The sequence below is a fragment of the Spinacia oleracea genome, chromosome 1 (assembly GCF_020520425.1).
Source record: "Spinacia oleracea cultivar Varoflay chromosome 1, BTI_SOV_V1, whole genome shotgun sequence".
NCBI lineage: Eukaryota > Viridiplantae > Streptophyta > Magnoliopsida > Caryophyllales > Amaranthaceae > Spinacia > Spinacia oleracea.
In genome coordinates this window covers 43,542,905-43,564,608 of record NC_079487.1, presented here as the reverse complement: position 1 = coordinate 43,564,608, position 21,704 = coordinate 43,542,905, and the positions used below count along the sequence as shown (strand labels likewise).

The window sequence follows — 21,704 nt, the reverse complement described above, 5'->3', positions numbered from 1 at the left end:
AACATTCGCATATGGTCCCACCAGTCATTTCGCAAGGACCCAAGTAATGTCATAACTAGGCCAGTTCTAAATAGGTGACATACATCCTATGGGCCGTAAAGACTAGCTCAAAACCATGAAAGATGATGACCACGAGACAATGGTCCGTCTAAACACGTTGTCGACCCACATTCAGGTTGCAACTAAATCCGAGCATCCCTCGAAAGAATTCTCTCTTACAAGAATGAATAAAAAAGAAATTCTCAAAAGAAATCACGAGAACAAATGAAATAGGGACTTGCCCACCTCAATCGGGCAAGATCGCGTCACTAACCACGCAGGTCCTCAGTTTTCGAAAATAATGTATTCAAAAAAACAAAAACACGCTCGCCCACCTTCAGCGGGCGGGGTCTGCGTCACTAACCGCGCAGGTCCTTAGTTGTGGCAACAACAAACTTTCCTTGGTTTATATTTTTCCAAAAATCAAAAGATGGTTTATCTTTTTCCAAAAATCAAAAGATGGTTTATCTTTTTCCAAAAATCAAAAGAGGTTTATCTTTTTCCAAAAATCAAAAGATGGTTTATCTTTTTCCAAAAATCAAAGGATGGTTTATCTTTTTCCAAAAATCAAAAGATGGTTTCCCTTTTCCAAAAATCAAAGGATTGGTTTTCCTTTTTTCCAAAAAAGAGCGATGTGCTGGATTTTCCTTCGTTTTACGTCCTATAAAACAAGGGGGTTTTCTCGTTTAGCTAACCCTGAAAATGAGAGTCTTTAAAAACATTTTTACCTCGTGATTGGGCTTGGCCAGGCCTGGTTACACTTTATAGCTTTGATTTCGAAAACATCTGTAGATACTTCCAATGACAAAGTGAGGGAGTTTCTATACATCTGTAGGTACTTCCAATGAAAAAGTGAGGGAGTTTCTATAGTTAACAGATTCCAATGACACGTGAGGAATGTGTTAACACTTCAAGTGATGACCCTTAAGTCAAATGTTATCACTCGGGGGCTCGTGAGACCCTCGCAAAACAGGTCACATACACCATGGCTTATATGACGCACTCCTTCTAATACTTTGACCATCGTCTTACTCCAAGACTCAGTCAAAGTGGGGGCTAACTGTAGACACCTACTTTTGTCTCCATTCCCGAAAGGGAAGGTTCGATGATGAGAACATAAATCTCCACTTGGCAACGCATCTCCTATAAAATAACGAATCTCAATCACCCTTTTCATTTCGGTCAAAACTGCTATTTATAGAAACCTGCTAAGAATAGTAACTGCCGTAAGAAGTAGTTGTTAAAAGTGGCAAAGTCATAAAAGATAGAAATCTGTCAGAATTAGGTGTTGCACTCCAACATAAGTCCTAAAAGAGATAGAATCGGCAAAAGGAATTCTATTCCTGCTATAATTCGAAAATAAGAGTCACGTATTAATTAAATTCCTAACGAACCTAGAGTTCGTAACGGGCCCAGACGCATTCCGTCATAAGTTAATACGCACTAAGAAACTCGGATAAGTCTCAAAAGCTCCGTGTTTAAGAGTCCAAATCTGACAAAAGGCTCGGCTCAGATCCTATTTTCAACACTGCTTAGAAACCCGAGATTCGTTAAATAAAAGGAGAAATAGAAAAGCCAAGTGGTTAGTTTTCTGAGAACCGTGATGCACCTCTCAAGGGTGCGTTGTAATGTGTCCCTCACATGATTTAATCTCTTTCATTACCCTTTTATAAAATTGTCAAACTATTAACTTGATTGATCTATCACGCCTAATAAGATAATACCTTGGACAATTGAATTATCATGCTAGGTACCTTAAATCAATCTAAATAAGATAATCACGATCGATTTAGTATTATGTGTTGCATATTGCTAAAATCAATTCAGAATAGTTTAATAGTTTAACGCATGTCCCTTCAATTATTTATGTTGAGCTAGTAAGGATAACCTGCCTCTGGAGTTATCGATGAGCACTCCTCTCGGTAGTTACAGTCCCCCGAACTCTCAATCTCTGCCCTGCGGGTGTACGTTGAGCGATCCCCACACCACGGATCACAAGGGAACCTATGGCCGTTGTGGTCGAACATAATTGCACTCCCTTTATGTCACGATAACCGGATTTTGTCAGTTTTTCTCATTGTCGTTAAAAACTGAATGGCGACTCCTATATTACTAGTCGATTGGGTGTAAACTCACAGGAAATCCAATTACACTTGATCTGACAACGCCACACCCACGAGGGACGAGGTCACGCATTAGCCTCGTGCTTTTTCGACCCCCTCACAGGATTCAATTTACTAATTCGATTAGAATTCTAGTTAAATTAATCCATTAGAATTTAGTGTTTAATCAAACATTTAATTCTTGTGAAATTAGGAAAATAATTAATCGAGCAATCATAAACGACCAAGGATTCGTAGCATTTCACAAGCACACACACGCAGCCCACGAGGGGCGCTGTGCGCGGCTCGACCCAAGCAGCGCTGGCAGCACGCGGCCCAGCTTTGGGCGCTGCTGCTGGCCTTGCTCCCTTGGCTCGGCTGGGACTGCCTTGCTTCGTGCTCGGCTGGGCCTGCCTTGCTCGATTGGGCCTGCTGCCCTTGCTTGCTCGCTGCGCGAACTTTGCCAGGCGAGGGCCTGAATTCGTGTTTGGCCTTGCGTCTAGCAAGCTCGTCCGATGATTATTTCGTACGTCGCGCTTCCGATTCGTTTTCCGATTCCGCAATTCATTTCCGATTCGAACAATAATTAATATTTCCGATTCGGGAATTTATTTCCGATTCGAACAAATATTTAATATTTCCGATTCCGACAATATTTCCGATTCCGGTAATATTTCCGTTTCTGGCAATATTTCCGATTCCGGCAATATTTCCATTTCCAATAATAATTCCGATACGTACCATGTTTCCATTTCCGGCAACATCTACGACTTGGATAATATTTATATTTCCGTGACGATCCATATTTCCGTTTCCGGCAATATCATCGGAGTATTCATATTTTGCCTTTTGACGGTTTCAGCTCCCACCGGAACCGAGATCCGTCGATTCCGAATATTCATAAATGGAGTATTTAATTCACTTAAATACTTGATCCGTTCACGTACTATTTGTGTGACCCTACGGGTTCAGGTAAGAGTAAGCTGTGGATTAATATTATTAATTCCACTTGAAGTGAAGCGGCCTCTAGCTAGGCATTCAGCTCACTTGATCTCACTAAATTATTAACTTGCATAATTAATTAATACTGAACCGTATTTATTAGACTAACATTGAATGCATACTTGGACCAAGGGCATTATTTCCTTCAGGAGCCTTATCGGGTGATTTCTTTTCTACCGGACTCGTCACAGGATCTTTTTTCTTTTTATTGACCACGTCAAGAATTGAGAATTCCATTAAAGTGTCCATCGCATCAGGGAACTGGGATGTCGTGAAGCGAATATTCCTAATGTTGATTGTTGGACCATCATCGTCATCTGAATCTACTCCGTTTTCATCCGGGTCAATAATCAACTTCTTTTTCACAGAATTCCCGACTGCAGTTAAGAACGGAGAACATCCTCGATTACCCATTAGGTTGTTGTCGTTGATAGAGAATAGGGAATTCGGATGTGTGTCCTTACCGTCCTCTGTTTTCATCGACTTAATTATCAGGTCATTGACTTGATTCAATGTATAATCCATGTTATCCTCCAATTGAGTTGACTCACATGGTTTTCTATAACACTCATTCGCTACTCAAGCAACCTGGCATAAGAGAAAACAAATAAGCAATTATCCAAACCCAAAAACAAATGAAAGACTTTTGTAATTCAAAATTTAATCTACTTACATCTAAAATACTTTCAAGGGAACCTTTTCCATTTGCATCTTGTATCCCTTCAGACATGACCAACACCGTAGTTTGCCGTTACTAACCTGTATTTGGAAAGTAATCGGGAAACTTCCGCCTGCATTTACAAAGAAACAAGGGCGCATAATCATTATAAATTCTATTAATTATAAATTAATGTACATTTCAGTTAGGGTTTAGTGCTCAATTCCCCTGAGAAGTGGCTTAAAGAGACAGATAAACGAAACGAAAGGTGGTGAAATTGAAATTAAAGAGAGCGAAATTAGGTTTTGGAAGAATAGAATTTAGTGTTTGAATGTACGATTCTGGGAATGGGTTAAACAAGAATGTGGAGGGGAGAAAGCGGGAAACAGAGTAGAAGGGTTTCACTGTTGGGAGAAAAGAGGGGGAAATTACGAACACGTTACCTTAAATCATCATTTTTTATTGTGTTTGGATAATATCTATGAATTATGTTGGTAGCATTCATAATAACATAAGGAAGATAGCTAGCTACCAACAACGTGTTTGGATACTACCCTGCAGATGTTAGTAATTTCATAAGGACATAAGGATTGTAACGACCAACAAGGTGTTTAGATACTATCCATACATGATGTTGTTAATGTCCATAAGAACATAAGGATATTCGGTAAAACCTCGATTCCTTTCTTCTTCCATGGTAGCTGCAGACCTGCAATTTTACCAAACAAATTCCAGCCATGACAACCATTCAATTGACGGGAATTCCAGATTTAACACTAAAACATTATTATTGTTATTCAACAGATTTAACACGCCCGACGAATTTCCAAACTTCGTCGTGACTCCATTTTTTCCGGCGGCCACCAAAGTCTGTCGTTTCTCGTTTCTACGGCCATGGCAACCAATAATCGTTGCAAATTCTATGGAACAAGCACCGAAATTTATTGCTCTTTACTTCACAACACCTCCCTCTTCTTTATCCCATTGATTTCCAGATCTAACAACTACAAAACCAAAAACCTAGAATTTCTTGGTAATGAACAACGACGGAACCATTATGATAGATTAAAGAACTCCGGCGACACCCATGAACGAAGAACGACGAAGAACAACGGGGTCGATTTTCCGGCAATCGGAACTGCAGCGATAATTAGTGATAACATTGGATTAACTTAAGCAAGAGGAGAGAGAAATAATTAACTTTCCTAATTATTTTATTTATTAATTTTAGAAAATTCAAATAATTAATTTTGGGAAATTCAAAAATTACAAAAACTAAAAACTGTGCATTTAAATTTTTAAAGATAAAACAATCAAATTCATAATATTATTTTTATTAAATTTAAAGATAAAAGAAAAGAATCTTGTGTGGCCCATATTAATTCCAAGCCATGGTCATTTTTATTACAATCATAGTAGAAAGATCCCTTGCAGAGCCTTTTCCGAACGAATCATGATGAAATGCTCTTCCCATTGATTTCTTATGCCCTTCTATGCCACTTAGAAAAGATGTCAACTTTACTTGAGATAGAGCAATAGAGGCATACTTCTCCTGTTCTCCTCACGGATGGAAGATTGGAAGGCTATTATTGAGGATAACACAGTTATCCTATATGATAGAATATCGAATATAGTAGAGTTATGTTATAACTAGGCTATATGATATAAGATAGAAGTCTATATGAATAAGGAAACCTATGAAGAGTACGAGATCTAGTTTGTATTATAAATAGAGGCGTATGCCACATAGAACACAATACAACAAAACATACAACATTATATTTCCCCATCAATAATATATTTTATCATGGTATCAAGAGCAGGTTAGATCATGGAATCGATTTACAAAAATTTCCTCTGCCGGTGGGTTAAAAACTTAAACTCACCGGCGGGATTCATATCCTACATCCAAAATAATAGATTTTTTATCTCATTATTATACTTCCGCTGTGATTTTTACGTTTCTTTTATTTTATTCTCTTGATAATTTAACGTTCTCCGTGTGTCGTAAGATATGGACGGTTTTCTATATGCCGTAATATATGGACGGTTTTTCATGTGTCAAAGACATGGATGGTTCTCCTTCTGCCGTGAAAGAGGTTTTTCATATTGGCAATTTTCTTTTTCCTTGTACGAAATGACAGGACTCCTTGAAACAACAGTAACGACAGATCCCTGACACAACAAGGCAGGCATATGATATTTTTTCTTGTACGAAACGACCGGACTCCTTGAAACGACAGAAACAACATAACTTCTTGACACGACAAGACAGGCATATAACATTTTTTCTCTTGTACGAAACGACCGGACTCCTTGAAACGACAGTAACGACAGGACTCCTTGACACGACAAGTCAGGCATATAACATTTTTTTCTTGTACGAAACGACCGGATTTCTTGAAACGACAGAACTCCTTGACACGACAAGACTGACATATGACATTTTTTTTCCTTGTACGAAACGACAGGACTCTTTGAAACGACATGACTCCTTGACACGACATGACAAACATATGACATATTTTTTTATTTCTCCAATCGCAATGTTCGTAAAACTGTCGTTCCGATTGCGGGAGGGTATTGAGGATAACGCAGTTATCATATATGATAGAATATCGAATATAGTAAAGTTATGTTATAACTAGGCTATATGATTAAGATATAAGTCTATATGAATTAGGAAACCTATGAAGAGTAGGAGATCTAGTTTGTATTATAAATAGAGGCGTATGCCCACATAGAACACAACACAATACAACAAAACATACAACATTATATTTCCCCATCAATAATATATTTTATCAGCTATCCTCTTTTTGGTCCAGAAATCCCAGTTCCGACAAGGCCAGTAAAGATTGATAATTGTAACTAGGTAACAAAAATTGGGACCAGAAAAAATTTAACTAGTTAACATCAGAATTTCACTTTAATTTCTGGTGACAAAATTGCACCAAAATCCCTTTTGTAAACATATTTCATAAATCTCCTACCAAAACAATAGCACCAATGTCATCGGCACAGAAAGAATTCCGATGGGGAGAGTTGCTGGTCAGAGAGGACTACGGATATGATCAGCATTGTGGTGCTACATGATCCCAACTTTACGGTTGCAACTGAATTATCACAAGAACATTCATTGCATGCGGGTAAAAACTGCGTTGTAGCAAACGTACCAATAATCTTTGTAAGATATAGACATCCAAGGCACTTCTGGGGGAACTTCAGAGCACAGCTTAGTTGAAATACTGTAAATATCATTTTAGAGAAAGAGTTAGCCCCCCTCCCATCTCTCCCAAAAAATAAGAAAACCACCACAGCGACACAAAAAAGGCAAAATAAAAGAAAACATGAGAAGAATAAAGAATCACTTTAAATACAGGTCACAAACCTTTTACCCATGAGGATCCCAGATATTTCAGAGCGAAGAGTTTGTCCATGAACTCCAGAGCAGATATTCTTGTAGTGAGGGAAGACCACTTGCCCTGAAATTTCGAAATTGTATTTAGTAGCAAGAGCGAATATCTGTACCCCTATAGCTGACTTAATGCCAAAACTCTAACAGGATAGCTATGAGCCTATGACTCAAACTATAGCAGACTGCAGACTTTGGCCAGACTTTCAAATGGAAGTACATAACTTCAACAGTTCAATCACACTAGTAATATACGTAGTACGTAGTGCTTCGTATCAAACAACTCCCCTATTTCAAGGCGCTTGTTCCTCAATACTTCCTATGCAATTCTTCTGTTTCCAGCTACCTTATTGTTTTATACAACCTAACTTTAAGAAGCATTCCTTATAGACACTCATATGACATTTGCAGAAGAGCAAGCCAGTCCCAGCAGTAGTTCATTAATGCAGCCTGTATCAGATAAGTAAGTAGCAATACTTGAACATTTTAATATATACCAATTTAAAATGTTTGATTGTTTGAAGAAAAAATGATTAAGAAACTACAGCCAGAAAAACACAGGGAAAGTCTACAAACCCTCAAGGCAACTCCACCCTTCAAAAGTTTGCCCCAGAAATCGCAAGAAAACTTCGGATAGATAATCTTTTGGTCAGTGATTCATCTAGCTTACAAGTCTGCCAATTTTCTAACAGGTAACCATTTATTTTGAATAATATTGGAAAGTAAACAAACAACGATAATAAGAACTGACCACATCTAACTATCCTCATGTTTCTTAGAAAACTAGAAAGGTCATAGATTATAGAACAGAGTATGGGGCCTCACCAAAAGTCAAAGTATTGCTGCGGAGAAGTGAAAGCAGAGGCCTAGACTTCCTGAGAATCATATACTTGTCTTGAGGCGTACTCTTGCACGACGGAGGAGATCCGGAAAGAAACCCATCAACAGAGGAAGCACTCTGGCAGTGAATAGTTTCGAACCAGATTCCTGAAGGGAATCTCTTCGATCTCGTCAACCAGAGAAGGACTTTACTATAAGGTGTGTCGTGAATAATAGAGATAATGATCTCTACCAGTGTCAGGGAGAAGATAATTGTCAAATTCATGATGGACAAAAATATATAGAAGACAGAGGTAGTTGGCAGAAGTAGCAAAAGTGGAGTGAAGAGCAGGGAACCAACAACATGTTGCTCTACACTGTATTCGTAGCTATCTAACCTCTGACGAAGAGGATTCCACTTACGACCTCTGCCAAACAAAAAAAGCTCATGAGCAACTAGAACCACAACATCAAAACAATATTCTGTTCACCCTTACACAAATATGTCTAGCAAATCTTAAACTCTAATTCTTTAAACCAAGAAATAATTCTGTCAAATGATACACCATGTATACAAAGTACAAACACGCATCAGTAGAATGGTTCTTTTCTTGGGGAGGGTGTGGTGTCGCCATGTCGGATTGTGGAGGGGGGGGGGGGGGGTTACAGCCCTCTGAGTCACAACCGTAAAATTCATCAAAGTGTGTGGGTCTACTTCTGGTTATATATAACCTGAAAATTAGTAAGCAGCTAATAAAAACTTAAGCAGGCAATAATTTCCTTGAAGAATTCCAAGCAGCATAATAATTACAAATTTTTTCTTAACTGCTACTCCATCTAGATCTTAAGGCACCATTGCCACTTCCATCTTCCTGAAGGTACAGCACATTTCATATATTTCCTCCGTTTTTTTTTACTTGCACCATTTGATGTTTCGTGCTTGCCAATGCAAATCTTTAGCCATTAATATCTCTAATTATACATTAGCTAAAATTATAAAAAGTTGATATTTTGAAAAAATATCGAGACAAATCTAACATGATCCCACATGACTACATAATTCATTATGTATAAATCACAAAAAATTGATAAAAGAGAGTGGGTGAACATGTAAAATTGCAAATGGTGCGAGTACAAAAACGAAGGAAGTACAATGTTGCACTACGTTAAACCTCCTTAATATTTTTACCTGTCAAAATGTTTTCTCAGTGGGTCTTTTGATAGACTCTTCATAAGGCTCATCTGGCCCATGGAAGGTCGCAAATATTTGAAATTCTCCAAATGCCACAGTAATATAGGGTATCATTGAGTATGTATGTGTGTAATAGCATCATAAAAAATGAGCCCATCATCCTATTGAACATAAAAAAGTCCTTACTATCTGTTAATCTGTAACTTCCCACACTATATGACAGGACTTTTAAGAAACTACAGCACTAGTATATCAAGTTAGTTACCTGAAGAGGCGCCATAAAGCTGCCAATATCTGAATCTGAAGGGAATACAAGAGAGATATCAAATAATGAAGAGTGTAAACATGGAATGCAGCTATAGCAATCATATCTGTGATCATTGCCACTGGGATAGTCATGCCAAGAAGAATCCCCGACAAAGCAACAAGCTTGATAATAACATTAGCAAAGATGTCTGTAGCGGAAAACCAGATGGTACTCCATATCTGGATAGCGTTAAGAGAAATGATGCCAAAAACTCCAGCAAGCTCTGTGTTTAGCTTGAAACCAGCAGGCACTCCCATCAACCATACACAACCCGTACGTAAAACATCATCAGTATACTGAATGGCACAAGTTGAAAACCATTTCAGGACAGCTTCTTCATGGATTAACAAAGTAAATCCAACCAAGTTTCCCAAAAAGACATCAGCAACTGCAGAAGACCAAAAGGAATGCCTTCGTAATCCAGCTTTCTCCGCATATTCAACACATGCTTGACACCTTACATATTTGAGAGCACAATGAAATCAAAAAAGAGGATTAACATTCCCACACCACACAAACAATCTAAAATCTCTCACAAGGCTCCGATAGGTGACATAGAATAGCTGTTGAACAACAGGTACTCAGCGAAAGGGGTAGCATCAACACAGTCTTAAGGGGCTGGTCCAGGTAAGGCGCCCCAGAACAAGTCTAGGTAAAGCCTGGGCCAGGCTGGTGTACGCGAAAAAATATTGAACCCCAACCCTTAATCCCAAGTTGTACCCTTCGTAGCCCCAGCAGGATATGGCCTAAACCATCCCAGAACTGATAGACTTAGGTCTGCAGCTAAAGGAGGTCAGTGCCTAAACAGGCGAACTAGCCACTTTGCAAACAAGAAACATTGAATGGGTTGAAAACTCGATAGACACCGAACTAGATGAGAGGAGGGGGGACATTTTAATCCTCAAATATGAAAGGCGAAAATTGTGTTGCAAAACTTGTCCACTTTATTCAATTTAGTGAAGCCAATATTCACCATGAGCTAGCAGATCGTTTTTTCCCCATCAATGAAACTAGCAGCAACAAATATTATTAGCATTCATACCCGTTCAACCCTGATACCCTGAATTAGTTCTAACATCCATATTCCATAGAGAGTGAAAGAAAAAGTCGATTTTGGAGAACTCATACAAAATAAAGCAAATCTTCGAGCAATTAAGTTTGCCCATGCACAGAACCTCAAATTGACATATCAATCAATGAAAACTTCAGTATTATGCACGTGACCTACCTTAGGCCAGTTTCATTAAGGTATATAGGCCAATACAGGATCTGGTGACATTTAACTTGTGTATTTCTCCATGTGTTACAGAAAATTTTTGCTAATGCAGTGAATATCCAGAAATTTGACGCAGATCCTGTAAACTTCTTGAATGACTGAAGAACTACATATAGTATTGTGGAAAAGGTGGCCACGACAGTCGCCCATAGCCTCCAAATAAACTTGAGAAACCTACAGTATTTTCAGATGATCAACAAAAAACAGAACACCAGGTGATAGAGAGGATGAATTACACAACAGAAAGTACCAGATAAAGTTTACATGTATAACACTACTTTCCGGGAAGAACTTTGGAGATCCATATCGTTGCGGAAGTATATATTTGCAGCAGCAGAACAATTAATAGCTAGAATAACTGTGTCCTGCATTTCAGTATATAAAATAACGAAATGAATCTGATATATTTCTCAGCGATATTCTAAAACAACAAGTGTTCACAAATCTTACCAAGTCTAGAAGCTGATGCTTTTGATAGAGTTTATCAACCCACTTCGGGCTTTTAGGCGGACAATTTGTAAGTTTGGAACTACAAAAGTTTAAGGCGAAATGATGACTTCCATACTCCGGAGTCTCATAAATCATAACCTGACAACTTTAAAAATAAACAATAAATGGCACTGGGCACATAGCGTCCATCTTATAAGTAAGCACAGAAGATAGAAAACTTACATACGTGGAGTTCAGCCTGAGGAGATGGTTTCCCATTCAAATGCAGATGATCTAATGCAGGAATCCAACCTAGTTCAGAGGAAGAATAACTGTGAGCAACGTGCACAAGCTGGATCCAAGTTGAGCTGCAAACAGAACCACGCCTGTATTGCTCTAGTAACCCGACATAATCAAGACATCCACAGCTTGAATTTCTAAAATTTGCTTCACAATCTTTGGAGTGCATATTGTGATCAGTGATGGGATCCATATTCTCAGATGGCAGCACACAGCAACCCAAGACAATCAAACCGGATTTCTCCTGTAATGTGGTGGGCATTCCCCCATTTGCATGATGAATTGCCTCCTAACATTACAAAAATAACGGTTAAATAAAATACGAGCAAGGAGAGATTAAGGATCCAAAATGCAACCCTTATCCTAAACCCAATTAATAAACATTAGCTTATCAGCTAAACAACGATATGTCTCACCTGTCCACTAGATACAACCATTCAACCAAAATCCCATTTTCAATCATGACAACTATGATTTCAAACGTCCTTCTCTTTCTTTTACAGTCATCTCAGGCACATTGATCTAAGGATCTACCATCCTATGCATATACAAGTTTACCATCCTAGGATCTTGAAAACTTACTAAAAACAAGCAGAAGTCTTAATCTAGGGACAAGACTTTTATATAGAAGCCAGTACTCCCTAACTCCCAAAGTGGCTTCAAGTTTACGAATAGTAGTTAAAAATCCGGATACAGATTTGAAAGTGGGTGGGAAAGAAAAAGAAAAAGTGTGGGGAAGGGAGTGAACATACATTGATGGGATGGAAAAAGAGTAATACAGATTAATAGTGTAAAAAAGGTGAAAAGAAATGGACACCTAAATCAGAAAGTGTGAAGAAGAATTTGAGAACGAGAGAATTATTTTATATTAAAACAAGCATTGTTCCTCAAGACTCCTCAGGCATATGATACCCCGTGGAATATGGATACTGATAACATGATACTACAAATTTGTCAAAAAAACTTGGCAATTCAGTAATTGGCTGATTAAATTCTGTAATGAACCCAACACCTGCCAACAGTTTACAGAAATCTCAAGGGAAAAGGTTGCTTGCTTTGATTAATGGAGAAAGCTCAAAACAGAGCAAGGTTACAAAATAGTAGCTTGAGGCTACCACTCTCCAAAATAGTGACTTTAGGTCACAACTCACAAGTCTCAAGGAATTACACAAAACACAATGCCCAATGTTTTCCCCCTTTTCTCCCTTTTAATTGCTACATGGTTGTACTTCTCAACCGTACTACTGCTCCACTACTTGCCGTTGTTGTTGTCTGGTGTTCTGAATCTGATGTCTCCTTAAGTGGCTTTGGCTGTATCTGCTTCTCCTGCCTTTTGTCTCTTTCTGGTGTAGGTGATCAGTGTGGGCCGCTTCTGCCAAGTCATCACATTACTCCCCCCCAAAAGAATCACCTTGTCCTCAAGGTGGAAGGTGGGAAACCTCTCGTGGAGAAGCTGAGCATCTTCCCATGTAGCCTCAAAGACGGGTACGCCTTGCCACTTAACCAATACTTCCATACGAGTTTCACTGCCCTCTTTCCGGTAGCGAATTTCCAGCAAGTCCTCCGGAGCTACCAACAGTTCCAACTAAGGAGTGATTTGATCCGGGATGGTAGCCGCGGTCAGTTGGCTACCAACTGCTCGCTTGAGTTGAGACACATTAAAAACGGGATGTAATTTGCAAGTAATAGGCAATTTGAGTTTGTAGGCTACTTTTTCCACTTTTTGTATTACCTCAAAAGGCCCGTAAAAACGAGCTGCTAATTTCTCAAATGGTCTCTTGGCCAATGATTGTTGTTTGTATGGTTGTAATTTCCGATAAACTCCTTCCCCAACTTCAAAAATCTCATCCCTCCTCTTCAAATCTGCATTTCTTTTCATGATTTGATGAGCCTTGGTCAAGGAAAGTGGCAGCTCATCCAATATTAAATCATGTTCCAGAAGGTGTTCCTTGACGCTATTGACTTGTGTTTGACCCCCTCCAATTTTCAGCAGCCTTGGCGGTTCCCTCCCATACACTATCTTTGAAGGGGTCATGTTGGTCGAAAGGTGGGTGGTCGTGTTGTATGAGTATTCTGCCCAAGCCATCCACGTAACCCATGACTTGGTTTCTCCGAGGCAAAACACCTCAAATAAGTCTCCAAACTTTTATTGACAATCTCCGTTTGTCCATCGGTTTGAGGATGATAGGAGGTACTCCGCTTCAACTCAGTCTCCTGTAGCCGAAATAGTTCTTTCCAGAAAACACTCGTGAAAATGCGATCACGATCCGTAACAATGGACGATGGAAATCCATGTAACCGAACAACTTCCTTAATAAAAGCCTTTGCCCCAACCAGAGCAGTATACGGATGTTTCAAGCCAATGAAGTGAGCAAACTTGGATAAACGGTCAACCACCAGCAAGATGGAATCCACCCCATGGGAGGGAAGTAAACCCTCGATGAAATCCATGGAGATATCATCCCATACCACCGTGGGAATAGGCAGAGGTTGGAGCAGCCCCGCCGGACTCCGTTGAGAATTTTTACACTGTATGCCGGCATACAGTGTATTCCCTAACAAAATTAGTCACCGCCTTACGCAATCCATACCAGAACCACTCTCCTGCTATCCTGGGATAAGATTTCACCTCTCCCAGGTGCCCTCCCACTGATGACGAATGATACTCTTTAAGAATAATGGGAATTAAGGCAGAAGAGTTGGATAGAACTACTCTACCTTTGAACATTAGACGTTCTGCCTCCAAGGAAAATCCCTTGTGAGTTGACTCTCCCGCCTTCACCTCCTCTCTGATTTGTCGTAACAGCTTGTCACCTTAAACATCTGCATCAATATCACCCCAATTCACGCCAGGAACAGACACCAACGCCCCAAATTCAACCTCACCTTCACCCATTTTGAACAGTGCGTCTACCACCCGATTGGAAACCCCAGGTTTGTATTGAATGTTGAAGTCGAAACCAATTAATTTCCTGACCCACTTCTGATAATCAGCTCCTATTTCCCTTTGCTGAGTAATGAAACGCAAGCTCTGTTGATCGGTGCGTATTATGAAACGCCGGCCAAGGAGGCAGTCTTGCCATTTTTGAATTGCCAAACAAATTGCCATTAACTCTTCCTCATATATTGATTTATCTCGAGCCCTAATCCCCAATATGCGATGGTAAAAGGCTATGGGCTTGTCACCTTGCATCAAAACCGCCCAAACCCGGAAGCATCGGTTTCCACTACAAACGGCCAATAGAAGTCGAGTGTTGCTAGCACCGGTGCGTTTACCATTGCCTGCTTCAGTGTTTCAAATGCACGGGTTGCTTCATCCGACCACCCCAAGTTATCTTTTCTCAATTGATCAGTGAGGGGGTGAGCAATCTTAGCATAATTGGCAACAAACTTACGATAGTATCCCGTAAGCCCAAGAAAAGCCCACAAATCCCGTAGGTTGCGTGGAACGGACCAGTCCAAGATGGACCTAATATTATCCTGATCCACCGTAACCCCACTGCTGGAAATAACATGGCCAAGATAAGCCACCTCTGTCTTACCAAATTCGCACTTTTTGAGGTTTGCAAACAGTACGTGATCAGCCAATTTCGCCAATACTAAGCGCAAATGCTCACAATGTTCCTCCCTATTCAAGCTATAAATTAATATGTCATCAAAGAAAACAAGGACAAACCTCCTCAAAAATGGGCGGAACACACCGTTCATTAAGGACTGGAAAGTTGTTGGAGCGTTTGCTAATCCGAAGGGCATAACCAGAAACTCGTAGTGCCCTTCGTGGGTGCGAAAAGCAGTCTTGTGTGTGCATCTTCCGGCTTGACTAAGATCTGGTGGTACCCTGCTTTAAGGTCAAGCTTTGACAAAAATACTGCCCCATGGAGTTCGTTTAACAATTCGTCAATAACGGGAATTGGATATTTGTCGGGCACCGTCTCCTTGTTGAGGGCTCTATAGTCGACGCAGAACCGCCACGAGCCATCTTTTTTCTTTACTAACAGAACCGGACTCGAAAATGGGCCGGTAGAATGCCTATCTGCTTGCAACATCTCCCTAATCAGCTTCTCTATCTCATCCTTTTGGAACTGGGGGTATCTGCAAGGACGAACGCTAACCGGATCACTGCCCTCTCTGAGCAAGATAGCATGTTCTTACCCCATTGAAGGTGGCAGCCCCACCGGAGTCCGGAAAACCGCTGCAAATTCCCAGATTACTCCCTTCAAAAATTCTAGGGCAGTGAGTGTTTCCTCCCCCCGTAGCCTCCTTCTCTTCCATTTGGTTCATCTCGATCAACACCCCCATTCTTTCCTTCCTAATCACTCTAAACATGGCTTTTAGTAAAGTTTGTGAACGGGAAAGGGAAGGGTTACCTCGTAATGTCACGGTGGTGCCATTGAGTGGGAAGCGCATCACCTGAGTTCTCCAATCTGTGGTAACCGCCCCCAATTTCTCGAGCCATTGCACCCCAAGTATAATGTCTGGAAAAACATTCGTCCTCTATCTCCACCCGTCGGCCAATTTCAGCTTGACTTCCTTGCAAACTCCACTACCCCGAACTGTCTCTCCGTTACCCAGCGCCACCCCAAAGCTGGCGGACTCCGTCACCGGAATTTGTAGCTCTTCCACAGCTTTTATTGACACGAAATTGTGAGTTGCTCCTGGGTCCACCATCACCACCACTTCACGCCCCTGAATTGCCCCCAAGAGTTTTATTGTTTTAGGATTTATGTGTCCCACGACCGAGCACAAGGAAATCTCGGCCGGAATTTTAGTTTCTTCGAGAAACTCGTGCCCCGTCTCTACCGCCTCGTTCTCCGCCTCGCCGTACTCTTCTTCCGCCACCAGGAGAACGCTAAGCTCTTTTTTCTGACACCGGTGGCAGATACCCCAGCGCTCATCGCACCGGAAACACAGACCCTTGGCTCTCTTCTCCTGTAACTACTTCTCACCAGTGTATAAAAAGGCGCGCCTTAGGCTCTGAGGCGCAAGGCGATTGGAGCCAGCGCCTTTTATTGTCTAGGCGAGGCGATTTTAATGAGGCGCACCTAAGGCGCAAAAAGGCGCACCAAGGCGCAAAAAGGCGCAAAAAAGGCGCACCTACCAAGAGACACACCATTTTTTCACTTTTTTTTTTTACTTTTTATTAGGGCGCCTCACTTCAATGAGGCGCACCGAGGCGCGCCTAAGGCGTTGGGAACTCCAAATCGCCTTGTTGCGCCTTGAGCCTTTTTATACATTGCTTCTCACTCAACCGCTTCGTTTCTCCGATCCCCTTAGAAGACGCCGTGGATCTTGGCAGTATATTGGAAGCCTGGACCCTATGGATCCGGTTTGGCCTGACCCGCCAAAACGGGATCCAAGTGTATGTTGTTGTTTCTTCTGCCAAGTCATCACAAATTCATGTTGAACCTAACACTACTAGCTCTACAGCTTGTTCAAGCACAATGGTTTCCGTAAGTGATGATAGAATAGCACAACTTATAACAAGACCCTTGTTTTACAAACCTAATAACGACATAAGAGGGCATGCATGATACATTGAGGAGCAAGCGCCCAAATTTGGCTATAGGGTTTAAAGTTTTAAACAAAAACATGTTAACAGTATTTTTCCCGCTTCCCGCCATTTTTTTTGTCCCCCTCGCATTTCTCTTTAAAATAATATCTCCAAACATGCCATTGAACCAATGCAGTGTAACACCAATGCCATCGTCTAAATTTATGGGATAAATTGTTACATTTTATCAATGTTCTTTGTATTTTGACTTTATGTTCTTTGTAATTATTCTTTATGTTATTTCATTTAAAAACAGGGTGCACGGTGAGCATTGTGCACCCGGGTGCATAAACCAAATATTGAAAAACCTGAGTCATTCAGTAATAAACTAATGAAAATTCATGTCGAACCCAACATTTATCGTTCTGCAGCTTATTCTCGCCTAGCGATTTCCACAGGTGGTAATAAAAGAGCCCAAACTTATGCAAACACCCTTGTTTTGCAAAACTAAGAGGTCAAAACCTGAACCTGTTACAGCACATGTCCCAGTCTTCTAGCCATTCTGATTTCTTCCAAACCCCATACAGGATCAATGTGCAATAATTCAAACTCCAACAAGGAGTGTGAAATGAAACAGAATTAATTCGGGATATGTTCTTTTATTTCAAGTTGTATTTTCTTTCGGAAGCTTATACATCATGCTCACTGGTAAAATGAAACCGGACAACCCGACAAATCGAATTAAATTGTTTTCTAGCCGAATTATAGAAAAAGGTATAATTACTGACTTCGAATCTCGATATCTCAACATACAAGCATCAATAACAGTAGTCGGAGTAGTAAAATTCAAGAACGAAATAAAAGGAATTGGTTAATTAAGCAAACCTGGATAGCAGAATCAGAGGAGTGAAGAGGGAGAAAATTATCGGAATAAGCGAAAGCCACAACAATATCAACGCAAGATGAAGAACACGAGATTAACCAACCAAATAACAATAAATTTCTTGATGATTTTGGGAAATCGGAAGTTGAAAGCTCTTTTGGCCACCAAACCCTACATTTTATGCTCATTTTTTCTCGATTCTGGAATCCACCATTAACAAACTCCGTCGAACAAATTAGGGATTCAGCGATGAATTCGACGAACAATTTACACGTTGAGTTGCAGTTTTCAAACAAATTCGACGATTGCTCGAGGCTGGATTTTCACCGAGCTACATGAGTTGAGCGAGTTGAATTGAAGGATTAAAACTCCGTGGTGTTGGGTTACTGGATTCATTACTTCGCTCAATCACTCTCGTATCTCAATGGGCACCATTCGGGTGTGGGTTTAGGGCTCCGTTTGTTAAGGCGTAAAATGTTTTCATGGAAAACGTTTCCCCTTTTTAATTATTTTACGTTGTTTGGTAGGGTAAGGAATGGAAAACAATTTTCCATTACTCTCTTAAAGATGGAAAATCCTTTTGCATTTGAAAGGGAGGGAAATCACTTTTCCTTCTTTCCTCCTTACCTCCCTCTCCTTTCTTTCCCTCGATCTTCACCATCTTCTCCCATTTTCCTTCAAGTTACCAAACAAAGGAAAACTAGTTTGGAATTGTGTTTTCCTTTGAAAATTGTTTTCCATGGAAAATCGTTTTACAATGAAAACATTTTACGCCTTACCAAACGGAGCCTTAGAGAAACTCCAATGGTGAGTTGCCAGGAGGTGTAGCTAAGTTTACCGCATTAAGTTTCTATCTATCTTTACGAAGTTACTACAAAGTTCTACTCCCTCTGTTATCGAGCTAGTTGAATTGAAAGATTAAGACCCTGTTTAGTTCACTTTATTTTAGAAATTTATTGAGTTGAATTTATTAAAATAATATGAAAGTGGGATAGTATGTGAATTATTTATTATAGTTAAAAGATGATGTTAGTAAGTGTGGGGATCACAAAAAAGAGGGAATTATTAATATAATCAAAAACTTTCCTGTCAGGCGGCTTGACGCTCACGCAGCCGTCAGATCGACTGAGTTGCTCACGCGCGCTGATTTCACGCCCAATTTTAAAGGCTTTTTTCTTATCTCTCGTTCATTTTTTTCAATTCGCATTTCTCCTTCCTTCCACGAAACCCAGCTTCTCTCTCCTTCCAGAAACCCTAATTCCCCTGCAAAATGTGTTCTTCCTCCTATCTCTTTCAGATCGGGTTTTGAAAGGTAAGCCCAAAGGGGAGGTCCATTCGTAGTAGTGGCACTCGATTTAGATTGGGAGAACAGCAAAAGTTAGGTGGCTATTGAGGTAATTCTTCCATCTCTATCGAAGTCTCTCCTTCATTATTCTTCACTTAGTTATTTTTGTTGATTTTTTCAACGTCTTTGATGGCGAAGATGAAGGAAGAAGATGAAGCATGAAACGAAATTACGTCGCGACGGAATCCACGACAGTGGTGGTTTAGGTTTTGATTTTTCAACTTTTTGGATTAATTTTGTTGATTTTTCTGGATTATTGTTCATTTTTTGTGATTTTTGTACTGTATATTGATGTTGATTTCATTAAGAAAATCCATGGGATTAGTAGCCATTTTCTGTCTTTGCACGTCCTTGATTTGGATTTGATTTGATTTGATTTGATTTGATTTGATTTGTTTACATGTTTTTTTAATTTTGTGTTTCTAGTTGCGATTGATCAATTTGTGATTTTTTCTACTAGTGTGAGGTTTTTTATTTTGCTGATTTTCTTTGATTATTTTTGTTGTTGATTTTTGTGGTTGTGTTTGGTTTAGCTGTGAATTTGTTTATTTTATTTAGTTATGCTTTTCTTGTTTTTAGTTATGAACTAGGATACTTTAGTTATGAACTTATGAACTAAGACTTATTTAATGTCAAACCTGAAGGAAATAATGCCCTTGGTCCAAGTATGCATTCTATGTTAAGTCTAATAAATGCGGTTCAGTATTAATTAACAAGTTAATAATTCAGTGAGATCAAGTGAGCTGAATGCCTAGCTAGAGGCCGCTTCAGTTCAAGTGGAATTAATGATATTAATCCACAGCTTACTCTTGACTGAACCCGTAGGATCACACAAATAGTACGTAAACGGATCAAGTATTTAATGGCATTAAATACTCCAACTATGGATATTCGGAATCGACGGATCTTGGTTTCAGCGGGAGCTGAGATCGTCACAGGCAAGAAATGAATACTCCGGAAACGATGATATTGCCGAAAACGGAAATATGGATCGTATCGGAAATATAAATATTATCCAAGTCGTAGATGTTGCCGGAAACGGAAACATGGTACGTATCGGAAAATATTATCGGAAATAGAAATATTGCCGGAATCGGAAATATTGCCGGAAACGGAAATATTGTCTGAATCGGAAATACTATCGGAATCGGAAAATAATTCCGGAAACGGAAATATTAAATATTTGTTCGAAACGGAAATTAATTCCGGAATCGAAAATATTAAATATTGTTCGTATCGGAAATAAATTCCGGAATCGGGAATTTAATCGGAAGCGTATCGTACGAATAAGCATCGGACGAGGCCTGCCGGACGAGGGCCCAGCACGAAGCCAGACCATCGCCCAACAAGCCAAGCGCGCCACACGAACAGCCAAAGCCACGCCAGGCCCAGCGCAAGGCCAGGCCCAGCAGGCCGTGGCAGCGCGCACAGCGCGCGCAGCTGCGAGCAGTGGGCTGCGAGCATTGCTGCAGCTCGCGTGGGCCATGCGGCCGTGTGGGCTGTGCGCGGGCATGGCCTGCACGCTTGCGGGTCATGCTCGCGTAAGTGTTTGTGTTCGCATACGAAACCTAAAACGTGCAGAATTCGTTTAATGATTAAATTCCTAATTCTATTTGATAAATTAATTAAATAAGAGTTTTATTATAATTCTAATTTAATTAATTCGTATCCTAATAGGATTCCAATTCTCTTTCCATACCCCTATAAATATGTGGCATGGGTTCACAATTTATAACGAGTTATTCAAGTATTCAAAGCGAGTTTTTGAGAGAAAAATTCAGTCACACATCTTGCTCAAAAGTGCCGAAAATTTATAGTACCTTAGGGGCGATTCTAGTTGGTCAATCTTAAGGCGGATCCGGACGTGCTGTGGACTATCTACGGAGGGACGACACTTGGAGTCCTAAAAACTTGTTCTTGTTCGGTTCGGGCGCAGCTAGGGAAGGCACGCAACAAAGAGTATGCATCTAAATTATGCTATATGATTATGTGTAAATAATATGTATTCCTGGCTTAATGGTTGTTTCCGCATGATTTATGAATTGTCATATGTATCATAACCTAACAGTGGTATCACGAGCCTCTTATTATTTTCACAATCTAAATTGCATGAACATGGTTAAATATTACAAATTTGCAAGAATTAAAAGGGGTGATTAATTTTCGTAATTGTTAATTAATTGCAAATTGCGTTTATTTAATTATATGTACGCAGTTTTTCGGCAGTTTCTTCGTTACTCATCCAAATCGAGTGATTTTTGTCTCAATTCTGCATGTAAAAGGCATTCTAAAATTTTGACAAAAACAGTATTTTTCTGCCGAACCCAGAATTCTCAAATTCGAAGCCTAACTATGACTTTTCGAAGGTTTTAGTTTTTCGAATGCAAAATTTCGTAAATTTAAGATGTTAAATTAAATATTTGCGATTCTTGTTGATAAATCTTGA

General features: G+C 39.9%; 1 protein-coding gene across 3 annotated transcripts; it reads right to left on the bottom strand.

Annotated features, from left to right (window-relative positions):
* Window positions 1-6,557: 6,557 nt before the first annotated feature.
* LOC110777970 (uncharacterized) lies at window positions 6,558-18,380 on the bottom strand. 3 transcript variants are annotated; one of them, XM_021982538.2, is made up of 9 exons: window positions 17,916-18,376; window positions 11,487-11,828; window positions 11,261-11,398; window positions 11,075-11,175; window positions 10,763-10,984; window positions 9,493-9,990; window positions 8,042-8,463; window positions 7,193-7,286; window positions 6,558-7,049 (listed from the first exon to the last, which is right to left on the bottom strand). In XM_021982538.2, the coding sequence occupies exons 1-9, from the start codon at window positions 18,099-18,101 to the stop codon at window positions 6,938-6,940; spliced, it is 2,115 nt and encodes a 704-aa protein (XP_021838230.2). In that variant the 5' UTR covers window positions 18,102-18,376; the 3' UTR covers window positions 6,558-6,937. The 3 variants fall into 3 exon arrangements, with proteins under 3 accessions (XP_021838230.2, XP_021838232.1, XP_021838231.2); XM_021982540.2 differs by lacking the exon at window positions 17,916-18,376 and having other exon boundaries at window positions 11,483-11,657; XM_021982539.2 differs by lacking the exons at window positions 6,558-7,049; window positions 7,193-7,286 and adding an exon at window positions 7,293-7,666 and having other exon boundaries at window positions 17,916-18,380.
* Between the last annotated feature and the right edge of the window lie 3,324 nt (window positions 18,381-21,704).